General features: G+C 36.5%; 1 protein-coding gene across 1 annotated transcript in view; it reads left to right on the top strand.

The window, feature by feature from the left end:
* Nucleotides 1-19,912, top strand: part of ADAMTS20 (ADAM metallopeptidase with thrombospondin type 1 motif 20) — a 209,463-nt gene that overhangs the window by 75,620 nt on the left and 113,931 nt on the right. Inside the window, exons 8-11 of the mRNA XM_022572419.3 lie at nucleotides 9,186-9,291; nucleotides 11,129-11,275; nucleotides 13,111-13,252; nucleotides 14,825-14,929. Coding sequence (XP_022428127.2) covers nucleotides 9,186-9,291; nucleotides 11,129-11,275; nucleotides 13,111-13,252; nucleotides 14,825-14,929 — 500 coding nt within the window. The remainder of the gene's footprint in view (nucleotides 1-9,185; nucleotides 9,292-11,128; nucleotides 11,276-13,110; nucleotides 13,253-14,824; nucleotides 14,930-19,912) is intronic.

The following is a 19,912-nucleotide window of genomic DNA, read 5'->3' as shown; positions in this document are numbered from 1 at the left end:
GTCTCAGAAAGTTGTGCTTTTCCAAGAATTTGTCCATTTCTTCCAGGTTGTCCATTTTATTGGCATAGAGTTGCTTGCAGTGCTCGCTCATGATCTTTTGTATTTCTGCAATGTCAGTTTTACTTCTCCTTTTTCATTTCTAATTCCATTGATTTGAGTCTTCTCCCTTTTTTCTTGATGAGTCTGGCTAATGTTTATCAATTTTGTTTATCTTCTCAAAGAACCAGCTTTTAGTTTTATTGATCTTTGCTATTGTTTCCTTCATTTCTTTTTCATTTATTTCTTTTCTCATATTTATGATTTCTTTCCTTCTGCTATCTTTGGGGTTTTTTTGTTCTTCTTTCTCTAATTGCTTTAGGTGGAAGTTTAGGTTGTTTATTCGAGATGTTTCCTGTTTCTTAAGGTAGGGTTGTATTGCTATAAACTTCCCTCTTAGAACTGCTTTTGCTGCATCCCATAGGTTTTGGGTCATTGTGTCTCCATTGTCATTTGTTTCTAGGTATTTTTTGATTTCCTCTTTGATTTCTTCAGTGATCACTTCGTTATTAAGTAGCGTACTGTTTTGCCTCGATGTGTTTGTATTTTTTACAGATCTTTTCCTGTAATTGCTATCTAGTCTCATACCGTTGTGGTCGGAAAAGATACTTGATACAATTTCAGTTTTCTTAAATTTACCAAGGCTTGGTTTGTGACCCAAGATATGATCTATCCTGGAGAATGTTCCATGAGCACTTGAGAAAAATGTGTCTTCTGTTGTTTTTGGATGGAATGTCCTATAAATATCAATTAAGTCCATCTTGTTTAATGTATCATTTAAAGCTTGTGTCTCCTTATTTATTTTCATTTTGGATGATCTGTCCTTTGGTGAAAGTGGGGTGGTAAAGTCCCCTACTATGAATGTGTTACTGTCGATTTTCGCTTTTATGGCTGTTAGTATTTGCCTTATGTATTGAGGTGCTCCTGATTTGATGGAGAAATTAAAACCTTTACAGACAAGCAAAAGCTGAGAGAGTTCAGCACCACCAAACCATCTCTACAACAAATGCTAAAGGAACTTCTCTAGGCAAGAAACACAAGAGAAGGAAAAGGCCTACAATAACAAACCCAAAACATTTAAGAATATGGGAATAGGAACATACATATCAATAATTACCTTAAATGTAAATGGATTAAATGCTCCAACCAAAAGGCATAGACTGGCTGAATGGATATAAAAAGAAGACCCATATATATGCTGTCTACAAGAGACCCACTTCATACCTAGGGACACATACAGACTGAAAGTGAGGGGATGGAAAAAGATATTCCATGGAAATGGAAATCAAAAGAAAGCTGGAGTAGCAATTCTCATATCAGACAAAATAGACTTTAAAATAAAGTCTAATACAAGAGACAAAGAAGGACACTACATAATGATCAAGGGATCAATCCAAGAAGAAGATATAACAATTGTAAATATTTATGCACCCAACTTTTTCTTGTTTAGTATTTGCTAGATATCTTTTCCTTCAATTTTCCAATGTCCTGTTACTTCAGGTGTTTTTATTGGAAACAACATATAATTGGATTTTAAAAATAACATCCATAATAATGTCTGTTTAACTACCAACGTTAGTCCATGTACATTTATTATAATTGTTTTCCATGCTTTTATTTCTTTTTGTCTTCATGCTTTATTCAAGCATCTCTAACTTGCATTTTATTATTTTTCTCTTTGGCTGCATCTAATCTGATATTTCACCTGTCCTCTGAATTTTCCAGTTCAACATAAGTTTTTCAATTTAAAATATCCTAGTTAATTCTTATTCAAAATCTGTGTGTTCATTTTGTTTACATTCCTTTTATATTTGCTTATATTTGTAATTGCCTTTCATGTTTACTGACACATTTATTTGGAGTAATTTTATATACCATCTTTGACAATTCCCGTATCCTAAACATTTGATAGCCAAATATGTGGTTTCTGCTAACTTTCTCTTATGCTGACTTGTTGGTTTGTATGTTTGGTGATCTCTGATCACAAGCTCATATTTACTTAATATTAATCCATAAGGTTAATGGTGGACCACTTAAAAAGTGTGTGCTTTCCTCTAGAGAGCGTTTTCAGTTGTTTTTGCTGTAATCCAAAGGGTGTTACTAACCAAGGTCCCTGACTTGAGGCAGAGAATTCAGAATCAGATCCTCTACCTTGAAACTTCCTATAGCAAGCTCTGGATCATATTGCTTTTATCAGTATTATCCCTCAGAGTAATTCCTATCCCTACTATTCATTGCTTACCAATTAGAATTTAGCCCATGGTATAAATGTTTATATGTATGTATGCATGCGTGCATAGGTATGAGATGGGCAGGGAGAGAATATATGTTAGGTTTTGGAGGTGTGGGGATTTGATAGTTCTTGTACACTGTGAGGTCAGTATTCATTAAAAAAGTACTTTTTAATACTGGTCTTGTTTCTTTGTGGTAGGAGGACTGTCTAGAAACTCTAATCTTCCACAAATGTGGAAACAGACACCTGCTACTCTAATTTTTACAACAGACCCCATTCTCTTCTCCTTGCAAACTATTCTCTGACTTTGTAGACATATTTTATGAGTCAATCATCTAAGAAGAATCCATTAATATGTTATATTTCTTATATTATCTATGCCTTGTTGTCACATCTTTATACTAAAAGTTAAGCATGAATATGTCAGCCATATCTTACTATTTTTTAATGATTTAATGCTAGACATTCTGGGCTATTCATGTAGAAGTGGGTGGTCTCCTGGTCCCCATTCTTTTTTTGCAGTTTTCAGCCACTCCTGTGCACATAAATCATAGTGATATCTAGAAACATAGAATGTGAAAATAAAAGTATTCCTATTATGCTTTAAGTCAAGCGTAATGGTGATGATAATGATAGCTGATATATTTGAGTGCCTACTATGTATCATACACTATATTAAGGTTAACATGATTGGACTTATTTAGTCTTCACAACAAACCTATGAAGTAAGACCTGTAATTTCAATTTTATAAATGAGGATAAATAATTTGCCCAAGGCTACATAGTGTGTATTAATACAAGATTTAGTATTTTTTCCCATCTAAAATATGTGGAAAAAAATAACAAACTAAGAATAGTTTTTTTAACATCTTTATTGTAATATAATTTCTTCACAATGTTGTGTTACTTTCTGCTGTATAACAAAGTGAATCAGCTATATGTATACATATATCCCCATTTCCCCTCCCTCTTGCATCTCCCTCCCACCCTCCCTATCCCACCCCACCAGGTGGTCACAAAACATCGAGCTGATCTCCCTGTGCAATGCAGCTGCTTCCCACTAGCTATCTATTTTACATTTAGTAGTGTATATATGTCAATGCTACTCTCTCACTTCATCCCAGCTTACCCTTCCCCCTCACTGTGTCCTCAAGTCCATTCTCTATGTCTGTCTGCATCTTTATTCCTGTCTTGCCTGTAGGTACATCAGAACCTTTTTTTTTTTTTTTTAGATTCCATATATATGTGTTAGCATATGGTATTTGTTTTTCTCTTTCTGACTTACTTCACTCTGTATGACAGACTCTATGGCCATCCATTTCATTTCTTTTATGGCTGAGTAATATTCTATTGTGTATATGTGCCACATCTTCTCTATCAATTCATCTGTCGATGGACACTCAGGTTGCTTCCATGTCCTGGCTATTGTAGATACTGCTGCAGTGAACATTGGGATACATGTCTCTTTTTGAATTATGGTCTCCTCAGGGTATATGCCCAGTAGTGGGATTGGTGGGTCATATGGTAATTCTATTTTTAGTTTTGTAAGGAACCTCCATAGTGTTCTCCATTAGTGGCTGTATCAATTTACATTCCCACCAACAGTACAAGAGGGTTGCCTTTTCTCTACACCCTCTCCAGCATTTATTGTTTGTAGAGTTTTTGATAATGGCCACTCTGACCGGAGTGAGGTGATACCTCATTGTAGTTTTGATTTGCATTTCTCTAATGATTAGTGATGTTGAGCATCTTTTCATGTGTTTGTTGGCAATCTGTATATCTTCTCTGGAGAAACGTGTATTTAGGTCTTATGCCCATTTTGGATTGGGCTGTTTGCTTTTTTGATTTTGAGCTGCATGAGCTGCTTGTATATTTTGGAGATTAATTCTTTGTCAGTTGCTTCATTTCCAAATATTTTCTCCCATTCTGAGATTTGTCTTTTGGTCTTTTTTGTGGTTTCCTTTGCTGTGCAAAACTTTCAAGTTTCATTAGGTCCCATTTGTTTATTTTTGTTTTTATTTCTATTTCTCTAGGAGGTGGGTCAAAAAGGATCTTGCTATGATTTGTGTCATAGATTATTCTGCCTATGTTTCCTCTAAGAGTTTGATGGTGTCTGGCCTTACATTTAGGTCTTTAATCCATTTTGAGTTTATTTTTGTATATGGCATTAGGGAGTGTTCTAATTCCATTCTTTTACATGTAGCTGTCCATTTTTCCCAGCACCACTTATTGAAGAGGCTGTCTTTTCTCCACTGTATATTCTTGCCTCCTTTATCAAAGATAAGGTGACTATATGTGTGTGGGTTTTCTCTGGGCTTTCTGTCCTGTTCCATTGATCTATATTTCTGTTTTTGTGCTTGCACCTTACTGTCTTGATTACTGTCGCTTTGTAGTATAGTCTGAAGTCAGGGAGCCAGATTCCTCCCGCTCTGTTTTTCTGTCTCAAGATTGTTTTGGCTATTCGCAGTCTTTTGTGTTTCCATACAAATTGTGAAATTTTTTGTTCTAGCCCTGTGAAAAATGCCATTGGTAGTTTGATAGGGATTGCGTGGAATCTGTATATTGCTATGGGTATTGTAGTCATTTTCACAATCTTGATTCTTCCAATCCAAGAACATGGTATATCTGTTTGTATCATGTTTAATTTCTTTCAGCAGTGTCTCATAGTTTCCTGTTTCTTAAGGTAGGATTGTATTTCTATAAACTTCCCTCTTAGAACTGCTTTTGCTGCATCCTATAGGTTTTGGGTCATCGTGTTTTCATTGTCATTTGTTTCTAGGTATTTTTTGATTTCCTCTTTGATTTCTTCAGTGATCTGTTGGTTGTTTAATAGCATATCATTTAGCCTCCATTTGTTTGTATTTTTTACAGTTTTTTTCCTGTAATTGATATCTAGTCTCATAGCATTGTGGTTGGAGAAGGTAGTTCGTACAATTTCAGTTTTCTTAAATTTATCAAGGCTTTATTAGACCCAAGATATGATCTATCCTGGAAAATGTTCCATCAGCACTTGAGTAGAAAGTGTATTCTGTTGTTTTTGGATGGAACGTCCTATAAATATCAGTTAAGCCCATCTTGTTTAATGTGTCATTTAAAGCTTGTGTTTCCTTATTTATTTTCCTTTTGGATGATCTGTCCTTTGGTGAAAGTGGGATGTTAAAGTCCCCTACTATTATTGTGTTACTGTCAATTTCCTCTTTTATGGCTGTTAGCATTTGCCTTATGTATTGAGGTGCTCCTATGTTGGGTGCATAAATATTTACAATTGTTATATCTTCTCTTGGATTGATCCCTTTATCATTATGTAGTGTCCTTCTTTGTCTCTTGCTATAGTCTTTACTTTTAAGTCTACTTTGTCTGATATGAGAATTGCTACTCCAGCTTTCCTTTGATTTCAATTTACATGGAATATATTTTTCCATCCCCTCACTTTCAGTCTATATGTGTCCCTAGGTCTGAAGTGGGTCTCTTGTAGTCAGCATGTATATGGGTCTTTTTTTGTATCCATTCAGCCAGTCTGTGTCTTTGGTTGGAGCATTTAATCCATTTACATTTAAGGTAATTATTAATATGTACTTTCCTATTACCATTTTCTTAATTGTTTTGGGTTTGTTTTTGTGGGTATTTTCCTTCTCTTGTGTTTCCTGCCTAGAGAAGTTCCTTTAGCATTTGTTGTAAAGCTGGTTTCATGGTGCTGAATTCTCTTCACTTTTGCTTGTCTCTAAAGGTTTTAATTTCTCCGTTGAATCTGAATAAGATCCTTTCTGGGTAGAGTAATCTTGGTTGTAGGTTTTTCCCTTTCATCACTTTAAATATGTCCTGCCACTCCCTTCTGGTTTGCAGAGTTTCTGCTGAAAGATCAGCTCTTAACCTTATGGGGATTCCCTTGTATGTTATTAGTTGCTTTTCCCTTGCTGCTTTTAATATTTTTTCTGTGTATTTAATTTTTGATAGTTCAATTAATATGTGTCTTGTCATGTTTCTCCTTGTATTTATCCTGTATGGGACTCTCTGTGCTTCCAGGACTTGATTGCCTATTTCCTTTTCCATGTTAGGGAAGTTTTCAACTATAATCTCTTCAAATATATTCTCAGACCCTTTCTTTTTCTCTTCTTCTTCTGGGACCCCTGTAATTCGAATGTTGGTGCATTTACTATTGTCCCAGAGGTCTCTGAGACTGTCCTCGATTCTTTTCATTCTTTTTTCTTTATTCTGCTCTGTGGTAGTTATTTCCACTATTTTATCTTCCAGATCACTTGTCTGTTCTTCTGCCTCAGTTATTCTGCTATTGATTCCTTCTAGAGAATTTTTAATTTCATTTATTGTGTTGTTCATCATTGTTTGTTTGCTCTTTAGTTCATCTAGGTCCTTGTTAAATGTTTCTTGTATTTTCTCCATTCTATTTCCAAGTATTTGGATCATCTTTACTATCATAACTCTGAATTCTTTTTCAGTTAGACTGCTTATTTCCTCTTCATTTGTTTAGTCTGGTGGGTTTTTTCCTTGCTCCTTCATCTGCTGCATATTTCTCTGTCTTCTCATTTTGTTTAACATACTGTGTTTGGGGTCTCCTTCTTCCAGGCTACAGGTTCGTAGTTCCTGTTGTTTTTTGTATCTGCCCCCAGTGGGTGAGGTTGGTTCAGTGGCTTGTGTAGGCTTGGTGGAGAGGACTGGTGCCTGTGTTCTGGTGGGTGGGGCTGGATGTTTTCTTTCTGGTGGGCAGGCCCACATCTGGTGGTGTGTTTTGGGGTGTCTGTGAACTTAGTATGATTTTAGGCAGCCTCTTTGCTAATGGGTGGTGTTGTGTTCCTGTCTTGCTAGTTGATTGGCATGGGGCCTCCATCACTGGAGCTTGCTGGCTGTTGGGTGGAGCTGGGTCTTAGCATTGAGACGGAGATCTCTGGGACAGCTCTCACTGATTGTTATTACATGGAGGCCAGGAGGTCTCTGGTGGTCCAATGTCCTGAACTCGGCTCTCCCACATCAGAGGCTCAGCCCTGACCCCAGGCTGGAGCACCAAGTCCCTGTCGGCCACACGGACGTTTTACAGGGTCTTTCTCCACCCAGGGACTCAGCCAGGATTTTAGGCAATGGGTTCTGAGTCCAAAAAGTGCCTCTATTTGGAAACTTGCAGAACATGGCATAGGAGAGAATTCAATATTTTCTTGGAGTTGGATTTGCTTTCTTATACTTCTCCCATTGCCCCCCAAAATCCTCTCCTGAGTAGCTGCTGCTCCTTTATTCTTACCTCCTCAATTGAACACACCCTAAGGATAGTTCTTAATGACAAATACAAGATGTTGGTAATAATTATTAGGTTTCCTGCTCATTTATCCTTTTGCAAGTACTGTTGCCTTAGTCTCTGAGCATGTTTTATAAAGTATGTTAAAAAATGGTTTTTATTCTTTAACATGATGGATTGGTGACTCTGTGTAGCTTCTTGCACTTCCAAACATGGGGAATCTGTGTCAGATTTGGACCTGTGCTGCTTTATTCTATCTCTGCCCAGTTTTAGAGAACCCTTGATCAACATGAGTGAATCTAGGCACAAACCCTCAGCCGGCTGCTTGGTACCATAAGGCTATACATTCACTTTGATGTTTGTTGGTCTTGCCTATGGAGATATTTGATCATGGTCTCTAATCATATGCAATGCATATTTTTACAGATATGTCATGTGACTAAAATGTTCAGTTTAGAATATATCTATCTTTAAGCATGTAACATAAAGTTTAGGTGGTAATGGAGTCAATATTGTGTTCCAAATACACAGCCCTGAAAATGAATACACTGGAATTGAGCCACTAGGCAAATTGAAAATACTAATGAAGGCAAGGGAACGCCAGCATATTCATGAAAGAAATGTGTTCAGTTTATTCTGACATTTATGACTAAAAGAATACATAGGAAGAGGGAGCTAAAACACAGTAGCTAATATAAGTATTTATTTTATATTAAGAAATTTCTAAATGTAAAACTTTACAGTAAGAAACTGGTTATTTTACATATGATAATCTTTTTTTAATGAAAGGAATCATTGTAGGAGAGCAGATAAATTTGCAGGCAAATATTGAAGGCTAGCAATAGCAAAAACCATTGTATTATGTTGAAAAGTAAAATGAAATGCTACCTTGGTTGATGATGGAGTAGGATTATTATAATGAACATTTATTTTGAATTTCTTTTTCTAGACTAAAAGACTATATCAGTTGTAACTATTGCTGTCTTTGGTGTCCAACCAGTTCATGCTGTCTTCTTCTTTCAGCAGCAATTCGAGTTGCAGAGTTGCACGTTGTTATTTAAATGAGTGACTAGATCTTGACATGTGATACATTTCCCATTGCTGAAGTGGTTACAAAATCAAGTGCTTCCAGTGATTATATTATTATCATGTCTTATTTAACACATATTAAATTCAGGCACTATTCTAAGCATTTAATATATTTTTACTCATTTAATTATCATATGGTAATTGAATAATTGTATGCTGCTTCAAAACTTTAAAAAATAAAAGAAAATTTATAATTTATATTGTTCTGTGCTATTTTCTTTATTAGTGCTATTACCAATTTAAATATTTATTACCTTTCCTATTACGCACACTAACGTGGCGTAAAACTTCATTCTTCCTGTAATAAATTTTTAAATTTATTTTTCTGTTTTTTAAAAAACTGTTTGCCTATCCCATATTTTGGATTATTTTCTTCAGTAAAAGAATCCAAGAATTTGCTGAAAAGATTTCAACTACAGACAAAACATTCTGTTCTTTTTTCTTAACCTTACAAAACGTTCATGCAATATTAACAGTCAACTGCATTCATTTCTAAGTAGTAATGCTAATGATAAATGCTTTAGTGCTTTCTTTATAATTCTGGTATTTCCCATTTTGTTGAAATACAAACGTGAAATTTTTCAGGTTTAGCAGAATTGGGTACCCTGTGTGATCCTTTACGGAGCTGCTCTATTAGTGAAGAAAATGGACTCAGTGCTGCCTTTACCATAGCCCACGAGCTTGGGCATGTGTAAGTACCTTCTGTCACCTCAGTAACGTGCCTTCTATATACCATTGCACAAATGTCTAAAATTCCATCTTCAATTGAGTAATTAGCACCTTTATATCTTTATAAAGTATTAGTAGTGTAATTTTCACCCCTGAAATTCTAACTCTGGCTCTTTTGTGATCTATGTTAGGTCAGACAGGCTGCACAGATCAACAGACTAAGCAAAGAACTAGAGCTTGGGAATTCTTTTATTTCATTTACTGTATTGGATTACATGACAACCACTTCTGGCCTCTATCCCTTGTTATCCTATACATGACCAGGTACTGTGCTCTACCATCTTATGGGAGGGCCTGCAGGGGCCCCTGGTTCTGGGGAACTCCCCAAAATATTTGTAGTACCAATTCATTTCCTGCTTTTATAGCTCAGAGCCCCAGCAGAAGATGTGGCCTGTGGGAATTTCTTAATTACTAAAAGATTTTTTAAAAAATTTCCTCCCAGTTCCATAGTTTTTTTGTTTGTTTGTTTTTTTGTTTTTTAATTTGAGATTCTCCTATCTGTTCCTGCATTATTAAAAATTCTACTGGGGTTTTATGCTCTAAGAATGTGGAGGCTGTGATTTCCCATGATACCCTTGGGGCTCCCAGAGAAAATCAGAAACCCCTCTGAAACTCATCCCCTGAAAAATGATCCCAAATGTACCCCCAGTACTCCTTTGATTTCTTGGTTATCTGCTAATAAGGAATTGAGGCTAGAGTTGCCTCTCTTCACTACATTTTCTTTTCCTGGTCATGGCTTAACGTCATTAGAGTATTCAGCTGGAATAATTTCACGTGGAGATTGTTTTTATTAAACTAGTGCCTCTTCAGTTCCCTTTAGCATGGTTATATCTCATGACCATCCACAAGATGCACACTCAGATTTTTATATTGTTTGTTGAAGTCGGGGCAGATCAGGAACCTGCCTGAGGTACATCATGCATTGCAACATCTGGAAAGCACTGATTTCTGGTTACTACTGGTGCTAACTAGGAGAAGAGTGTTCTTGCAGAGGGTACCATCTTAGACATTTATTTTCTTCCTGAGAAACTCTTTAGGTGTCTTTAGAATATAGGTAAGTAGTTTAATTAAAATACTGATTTATGTACACATTTTGATAGGCAAGGATCTGAATCAAGTGGTTTCTTCTAAATGTGAGTTTTTACTGGGGTCCTCAAAAGAATGTGTAGGATTTGTTGCTGACCAGCTAATCATTTAATAGCATTGCTCTTATTGTGAAGATTTGGTTGCCCTTTAGGAATATTTTTATTATTCCAGTTCAATCAAATCATCACTTATTGATTATAAACCAGAAAGAGCACTTAGGCTGTTTCATATGAAATAGATGGAAAATATAGAGTGATACGAAATTAAAGAAGTGCTTTTTGTGGTTTTTTTTGATACTGTAGTGATAGTCAATGGTCTGGAATTTAGTGTGGTAGAGCCTTCACCTAATCTTTCCACGCACATCTCCTAGGGTATGTGTGTTGGATGCTACAGTTATTTTTATGTTAATGCTAAGTCCATATTGTGATGAAGTGAGCCAGAATTCAAGTATTTTGATTGTTTAAATTCAAATACCAAATCAACAGACTGTGCTACTGATCAAAGTTATAATCTACTGTTTCTTAGACATCATGTCCTTCTAAACGTGAAGGTAACCCTAGCATTACAATACTTTATGGAGAGATCAAGAGTACAAATCCTGATGTAATCAGATTTATCTGCATTTTAGATTATACTTTAAATATAGAAGATCTGTTTCTAATGTTGTATACATATTTTAGTATTCTTTTTTAAGTGTTTATTTTTATTTTTAGATTTAATGTTCCACACGATGATAGTTTTAAATGTAAGGAAACTGGAATTAAACATCAGTATCATGTAATGGCTCCAACTTTAAATTACCACACAAGTCCTTGGACCTGGTCAAAATGTAGTCAGAAATACATCACTGAATTCCTAGAGTAAGTGATTTTGTGTTACTTTAGTTAAATAATTGAACATTTATTAGATTATGAAATTTGAAACTTGTATGTTCTTTTAGAGTGGTTCAATCTCTGTTGAGTTTTTTATTGTTTAAGCTTACTTTCACTGTACAAATGGATGTTTAAAAACAAGAAAAGAATTTTATTTCATTCTTAACTAATATTTTTGGTGTGCGGGGGGGCAGTTCAGATCTAGCTATCATATTTTTTTTTATTTGGGCTCTCTGTTATGGGAAAAACTTATTTTAGGGGGAGACTTAATGGGAATCAAAGCTTCCTTGTGTGTGTTTGAATTTTTTCAGAAGCTACTACGTAATAGTTTAAGAGGAGTTTAGTTCAAGTTTGAGGTGCCCTTGAAGGGCAAGAATAGCTAAAGTCAAACTATGAATATTACAAATAGTTCTCTGAAGGGATATGGAATCTCTAGGTTTACCTGTTCTTTGGAGGCTCTTCCCAGCTCTGAAGACAGGAGGCAGATCCAGATTGTTCTTGCCTTGCCTTTTCAACTCCTACCAGGTTTCTCTGCTTCCCAACTTCTTATCCAAATGGTATTTCTATCCTACTTACTGAAACTTGTTCAAAAGGCAAGGCCAAGCTCTTATAAACACAATACTGTTTGATTTTTTTCTACTACATATTCTAATCACCAATTTATGCAGTTTTAGTTACCTATCTTTATGAGAACTACAGGAATAAATGAAACCATGTTTTGGAATATATGTGTATAAAATATCCCTTAATTATAATCAGCAGTGATTATTTATCCTTGTATGGGAACTTGATTTGAAAGCACAATACACAGTTGCTGATCTATACATGATTGCATATAGCTTTGTTTAATTGCTGACTGAGGTATTGATTAAAAATACCAGTGGGTGTGCTTATTTTTGGAAGGGGGTAATATGATTCTAGCCAATGGGTATTTTAAAAATTACATGTTCATTTTTGGGACAAAATTTAATTTGCCCTCTAGCTGTAAAAAATCCCCCCCAAGATATTTCTTCTAATTATTTCCATTGAATAAATTGCTGCTTTTAACCCAATTAGAATGGCTGAACATTTTCACAAAGTTTTCTGCAGACTATCTATCGTGTGACAAACTAGGAATAGCAAATACACATTTTCACCACTATTTACCACTTTTCTAACTCCTTCAAGATATTATATCATATACTTTAACAGCAATTTGCAAGGCAAGCACTACCACTCTCAATTTACAGATGAGGAGACTAAATAACTTGTTCACACCATGCATTCTGGGAAGTGATGAGACCCAAATGCAAACTCCCAAAGCTGACATTATTGACTCTGCTTTATATTATTTTCCTAAAAAAAACTCTTTGAGATGGAGACCACATAACACTTTTGGAAATTCCTTTGTTTTGTTGTCACTTAGAGCTATCAATGTACTTTCTCAGATGATCTGAAAACTTTACTTTTTACATTTTGACAATTTGGACATTAGATATAGGGCATTGCTATCGGATAGCAAAGCAGACCAAAAGTGTAGTGTGATCAAAATAGGAATGTATGTTTCAAACATGATATTGTGATGAATTTTTGTTTATTTGTTATTCTTTTTTAAAAATGTTTACCTTTAAGGCAGTGTGGGGATCAAATGAGAACAAACACATAAAATGTCCTTTATAAACTGAGGTTTTCATACTGACTTTCATGTGAGTTGGTTTTTAAATTATGAAAAAATATTGATAGTTTCTTTGAAAGTGCATAGCTATAGAAAATGTGATAAAGAATCTTATACTGAAATGCATCCATATGTATTCACAGTACTTTGTTTTCTGTCATTGTTACAGTACTGGTCATGGGGAATGCCTCCTTGACAAACCAAATGGAAGAATATACGATCTGTCTTCACAACTTCCTGGATCAGTGTATGATGTAAACAAGCAATGTGAACTTATGTTTGGTCCTGGTTCACAAGTGTGTCCCTATTTGGTAAGAAAAATTATGTCCTTTTGTTTGAAAACTACCATAAAGTTGTAGTTTGACTACATTTCGAAATGTACATTTATTCTCTTGGACAGACAGTGTGCTGAATACATCTTAAAAATTTTTAAGGATTAGAAAAATTTAGTGTTTGTCAGGAGAAGGTTTAAAAAAGTATCCCCCGTCAGAAAACAAGAGTCACAGAGAGGTTACTGAAAATTAAAAGCATTCAAATAGTTATTTTCAAATGATGTTGTTTTGTGGGTGGGAGAAGAAAATATAAGTGTTTTGATAATGAATTGTATTAAAGGCCCCAGGAATCTCAGAGACTACATTTTAATTTATACCGATTTGAATCCAAAGGAATGAAATTTGGCTCTTGTTGTTTAGTTTTCATTAAACCATTACTCTATAATTTATTTTGAGGATTTTTCACAGGTTAGATGCTTTAAATTTCCACCGAAATAGCTGAGTTAACATTTTTACTGAATCTATAACCAAGATTTTACCTTATCTTGAGGGTAAATTAAATTTAGGATTTAGTTTGAATAAACGTCACTACTTTGGTGAATCCATGCCTGTCTTTTCCAAGCAGAATACTCATTCCATTTTCTTCATTCCTGTATAAAACTTTGCCAAATTGCTTACTATACTACTCGACTGTGAGGATCATTGGACCAGGAATCCAGCCTTATTTATTCATTTAAATATCCCCAGGGTGCAGTTCAGGGTCTGCCACATAATAGGCACTAGAAAATAAATGCTTACTGCATGTTGAATGAATGAATAAATGAATGTGTGAAGGAATGTATGAATAAATGAATGAATGAAAGTTACTTAACAGTGAGCACAGGGACATACACAGCATATTCCGTACAGTGAATAATATTCCTAAAATCTTAAATTTATAAGCTTTTAAACATCTACGTTGGAGGGGGGAAGATTTACCTTAATTTTTTGTTATAAAAGATACATTTCTTTCCTACCTGACTTAGGTACTGAATGAACTTTGAATTTAAGTTTAGAAACAGAAAGGGATTATCTTGGGTATAGCTCCTGTGAGCCTCTGTGAATTTTCGTATCTTGTGAAAACTTCAGAACGCTTTGTTCAAAAGTTGAAAGTATGCATTATATTCACAAAATAGGAAACCAGTATACATTATACAATATTTCTATGCACATTATTCATACATTCCACTGTTGGATCAAAAGGGACTTTTGGAAACTCCTTGTGAATGACATTTAACAACAAAAAGTCCTTTAGAAAAATGTCTTGCAAAGAGAGAAAAATGTCTCACATAATTTTGAATACTTCTACTCCAAGACATCTCTTCCATTGTTCAGTGTTTGATGATAATCCAAAAGTTTTTAAAAATGAAATCTTGCCATTTTATGTGTTTAGAGGAAAATCGATGACTCGGACTGACTTAGCAAATATTTTTTTACTGATTATTTCCCGCTCTGACCATGAAACCAGGAAGTACCTAGGATCAGCTTATAAACCAATGCATGATACTGAATTGATTCCGTGGTTACAGTGTTATTTTCACTCTTGCTTGCCTGCCTTTTCTTACTCTGCAGAAACAATGCAGGCGTCTCTGGTGCACGAGTGCAGAAGGAGTTCACAAGGGCTGTCGCACTCAACACATGCCACTGGCAGATGGAACAAACTGTGGTCCTGGGATGGTAGGTTTTCTCGAAGGGTGAGTCTTGTATCAAGAGATTATCCAAGGATGCGATTGCTCTGCGTTTCAGCATTCTTCCTTTTCGCTGTCAACTTTTGTTCTGCTAGTTGAATTAATGTTTTTGCCCTATTTGTTTGATGTAGTATGTTGTCAAGTGAATTAAAATTTTAATTTTACTCTTTTTTTCAAGATCTAGCAGATGGATATTATAGTTACATAATAACATGGATATTTAGTTATCTAAGCATATTATAGTCTTGTTATTAAAAATGAGTCTAAACATAGATATTACAGCAAATCCCCCAAATTCAAGGATGTTACCATTGTATATGTTTTATCCTAAAAATTCAGATAAGTATAATTGAAAGTTTTAAGTGGCTTCTTCAGATTTTTATTGGTGTTAACGTTTAAAATACATTATACTGCAAGATAAACTGCCTACCATACTACATGTTTGCCATTCTAGCATCAGTCATGAACTTACCTAATCTGCCAACATGACGTCAAGTGATAGGGTTCACCAAGATAATGAAATGTGGTATATTACATTGATTGATTTGCGGATACTGAACGATTGAATCCTTGGGATAAATCCCACTTGATCATGGTGTATGATCCTTTTAATGTATTGTCGAATTCAGTTTGCTAATATTTTGTTGAAGATTTTTGCATCTATGTTCATCAGTGATACTGGTCTGTAATTTTCTTTTTTTTGTGATATCTTTGGTTTTGGTATCAATGGGATGCTGGCCTTGTAGAATGAATTCAGAAGCATTCCTTCCTCTGTAATTTTTTGGAATAGTGTGAGAAGAATAAGTGTTAACTCTTCTCTAAATGTTTGGTAGAATTCACTTGTGAAGCCCTTTGGCCCTGGACCTTTATTAGTTGGGAGTTTTTTAAATTACTGATTCAGTTTCATTACTAGTGAACTTCATGTACTGGTGTTTTTATATTTTCTTTTTCTTCCTGGGATTTAGTCTTGAGAGATTGTATATTTCTAGGAATTTGTCCATTTCTTCTAGGTTGTCCATTTTATTGGCATATAATCATTTATAGTAATTTCTTAGGATCCCTTGTGTTTCTGTGGTGTCAGTTGTAACTTCTCCTATTTCATTTCTGATTTTATTGATTTTAGCCCTTTCTCTGTTTTTTCTTGATGGGTCTGAATAAATCAATTTTGTTTGTCTTTTCAAAGAACCAACTCTTAGTTTCATTGATCTTTTCTATTATTTTTTTGTAACTATTTTATTAATTTCTTCTCTGGCCTTTATGATTTCTTTCCTTCTACTAACATTGAATTTTGTTTGTTCTTTTTACTCTAGTTCCTTTAGGTATAAGGTTAAGTTGTTTACTTGAGATTTTTCTTGTTTCATGAGGTAGGCTTGTGTCGTTACAAATGTTCCCCTTAGAACTGCATTTGCTACGTTCCATAGATTTTGGATTGTTGTGTTTTTATTATCATTTGTCTCTAGGTATTTTTTATTTCTTCAGTGACCCATTGGTTGTTTAGTAGCATGTTGTTTAGCCTCCACATGTTTGTGTATTTTACAATATTTTTCTTGTAGTTGATTTCAGGTCTCATAGGATTGTGGTCAGAAAAGATGCTTGATATGATTTCAGTCATCTTGGTCTTGTTGGTTGCCAGGTTCTGCCTTGTGCGGAGGCTGCTGGCCACTTGTGGGTATGGCTGGGTCCTGGTGTGGCTGGCTGCATGGTTAGGAGAGGCTTGGTCCTGGTGCTAGCTCACTGGTGGGTGGGGCTGGATCCCAGGACAGCTGGCTGTGGGGCCATGGTGCTTCCCAGGGATGGTGTCTGTGGGGTCCAGGGAGTCCAGGCACTCATACCTGCCCATTAGTGGGTAAATCTGGTCCCAGGGCTAGTGGTGGCCCATGGTGGGTGGAGCTGGGTTCTGGGCTCTCTAACTGTGGGGCCTGGGGGTCCTAGAGCTGGTCAGTTTGCTGGTAGGTGGGCTACGGCCCAGGAAGTCCTAGGGCTAGTGCTGGTCCATTGGTGTGCTGAATCTGGTCCAGGACCATGGCTACAGGGCCCTGTTCATCCCAGAGTCCATGTAGGCCAGCAGGTGGCAGGGCCAGGGCCCAGGGGGTACCAGGGCTGATTCCTGCCCCCTGGTGGGTGGAGCTTTGTCTGATGGCCGGCTGCAAGTCTCTGGGGATCTAGGGGCTGGGCTTTCCAGGACTGGTGCCAGCAGGCTGGTGAGTGGGGCCAGGTCCTGATGCTAATAAGCTAGCAGGAGGATTAAAACTGGTGCTTGCCAGTACCAGTGTCCTTGTGGTAGGATGAGCTCCCTAAAATGTCTTCTGCCAGAGTCTCTGTTTCCAGGGTGAGTCCCAGTTGCTTTCTCCCTCTCTGGGAGGCTCTCCAAGATCAGCAAGTGGGTCTGACCCAGGCTTCTTTCAAATTCCTGCTTCTTCCCTGGGTCTTGGAGCATGTGAGATTTTTTGTGTGCCTTTTTAAGAGTGGAGCCTCTGTTTCCTACAGCCCTCTGGCTCTCCTGCAAGTAAGTCTTGCTGGCCTTCAAAGCCAGACATTGGGGGGCTCATCTGCCCAGTGTAGGACTCCCAGTCCAGGGAGCCTGATGTGGGTTTTGGACCTCTGGGTCCTTGGGGAGAACCTCTGCAATTGTAATTATCCTCTCAATTGTGGGTTGCCTACCCAGGGGTGTGGGTCTTAACTATGTGTTCTCTCCTACCCATCTCGTTGTGGTTCCTTCTTTATATCTGTAGTTATAGATCTTTTCTGCTAGACTTCAGGTCATTCTCATTGATAGTTGCTCTGTAAATAGTTGCAATTTTTGTGTGCCCATGGGAGGAGATGAGCTCAGGGTCTACCATCTTTGCCCCATCTCCTGTGTGTTCTTGATTTTAAGTAAATGAAACTATACAGTATAGTCTGTCTTGGCAAGGAGCATGTGGGTCAAGCTGCTTTTTCTCAACATCATGTTTTGGAGTTTCATTCAAATTGTTGTGTGCATCAGTACTTCATTCCTTTATGTTGAAGTGTAATTCAGCTGCACCATAATTTGTTTACCATTTTCCTGTTGATGGATATTTGGGTCATTACCAGTTTTTGGCTTTTATGAATAAAGCTGCTGTGAGCATCCTTGTATAAGTCTTCTTGTGGACATATGTTGCATTTCTCTTGAGTAAATAGAGTAGAATTCCTGGGTCATAGGGTAGGTGTGTGTTTAACTTCATAAGAAAGTACCAAACAATTTTCCAAAGTATGTGAACCATTTTAGACCTACCAAGCAATGTAAATATGAAAGTTTGAGTCGCTTTGCATTCCTTGCCACTTTTTGATAGTGTTAGCCTTAACAAAACTTTAGCCATTCTAGATGGGTGCAAAATAGAATTTCATTGTAATTTTAACTTGCCTTATCCTGATTATCATCAATTTTGAGCATCTTTTCATTTGCTTATTAGCCTCTTAAATATTCCCCCGGTGATACGGTATGGAGGGCATGGGTTTTCTGGAATTCAGGTAAATATGATGAGATACTGAAACCTACTATAAAGCCCATGTAGATTAAAGGTAGAGGTGGCATTTGGGATAAAATGTGGATAATGATAGGTATAAATTCCCTTTTTAAAAAAATCAATTAAAAACAGTGAGCCCCTATGCATTAGCCATTTTCAGTATTAAATGGACCTGTTATTAAAGGAAAATTTAAACAAATATCCTATAATTTGGCCTTAACACTCTCCTCTAGTTCCTTTATCTTATGACTATCTTATGTGTGAGATATCTGTTAAATGCTTTTGGTAGTAAATCTATTTGCATGAAGACATGCTGAACCCATCTGATGATGAGTTAATTTTACTGTATGGTGAATAGTATAACATTCTTTTTCATGCTTTGATCTCTCAGAAATACATAAATAAATAAGGAACATGCAAGGAATCTTTAAATGTTTCTGGAAGATGCCCACAAAATTTATATGCACATAGTATATTCTATTCTGAGAGTTTGTTTTTGTTCACTTTTGTAATGGCTTTCTCATATTGAATGATTTGTTCCAATGGAGGGCACAAAGCATTTTTTTCTGCTAATAGTCTTGGTTATAGGATTAATTCACTCAACAAAAATGTATCAAGGACCTACTACATGTCAGATACTATTCTAGGCACTCAGGATACATCAGTGAACAAAAGAGAAAAGATCCTTGTCCCCCCTGGAGCTTGTATTCTAGTGAAGACTGGAGTATTACGAACAATATAATAGTACCATGAATGAGAGAAATAGTGCAGAGGAAAGATTGAAGTTGTGTGGTAGGAGAGGGCAGATTGCATTTTAAACTATGGTGGTCAAGGTCGATCTTATGGGAAGTTGCCTAATGAGCTGTATTTTTGTTTTTTTTTGTTTTTTTTTTAAGGGACTTCATTTTATTTTATTTATTTATTATTTTTGCAGTACGCGGGCCTCTCACTGTTGTGACCTCTCCCGTTGTGGAGAACAGGCTCCAGACGCGCAGGCCCAGCGGCCATGGCTCACAGGCCCAGCCGCTCCGCGGCATGTGGGATCCTCCCGGACCGGGGCACGAACCCGTGTCCCCTGCATCGGCAGGCAGACTCTCAACCACTGTGCCACCAGGGAAGCCCATTAGCTGTTTTAAAGGAAGTGAGGGAGTTAGCTTTGAGGACATCCCAGGGGAGTGAGCTCCAGGAAAAGGGAATAGCCAAACTCCTAAGTCTGGAGTACTGCTGGAGTATTCAAGGAAGAGCAAGGAAGTCATTTTGGCTGGAGTGGAGTGAAGAGAGAGAGAGAGAGATGTATGGGAAGTTACTGGAAGAACTTGCAGGCCATTGTGAGAATGTTGTATAACTCAAAGTGAGATAATTGAAGGATTTGAGCAGAGGAGTCACCTAATTTGACTTAATTTTTAAACTAAGTTAAAAAAGGATCATGACCATTCTGACAACTGTTGAGGCTAAACTATAAGGGCCAAGAGTAGAAACAGAGGAGA

This window comes from Delphinapterus leucas, chromosome 11 (assembly GCF_059928025.1).
Source record: "Delphinapterus leucas isolate spDelLeu-1000000601 "Yukka" chromosome 11, BTC_Dleu_Yukka2, whole genome shotgun sequence".
NCBI lineage: Eukaryota > Metazoa > Chordata > Mammalia > Artiodactyla > Monodontidae > Delphinapterus > Delphinapterus leucas.
The sequence above is the reverse complement of the archived record's forward strand: the minus strand, read 5'-3'. Positions and strand labels throughout refer to the sequence as shown.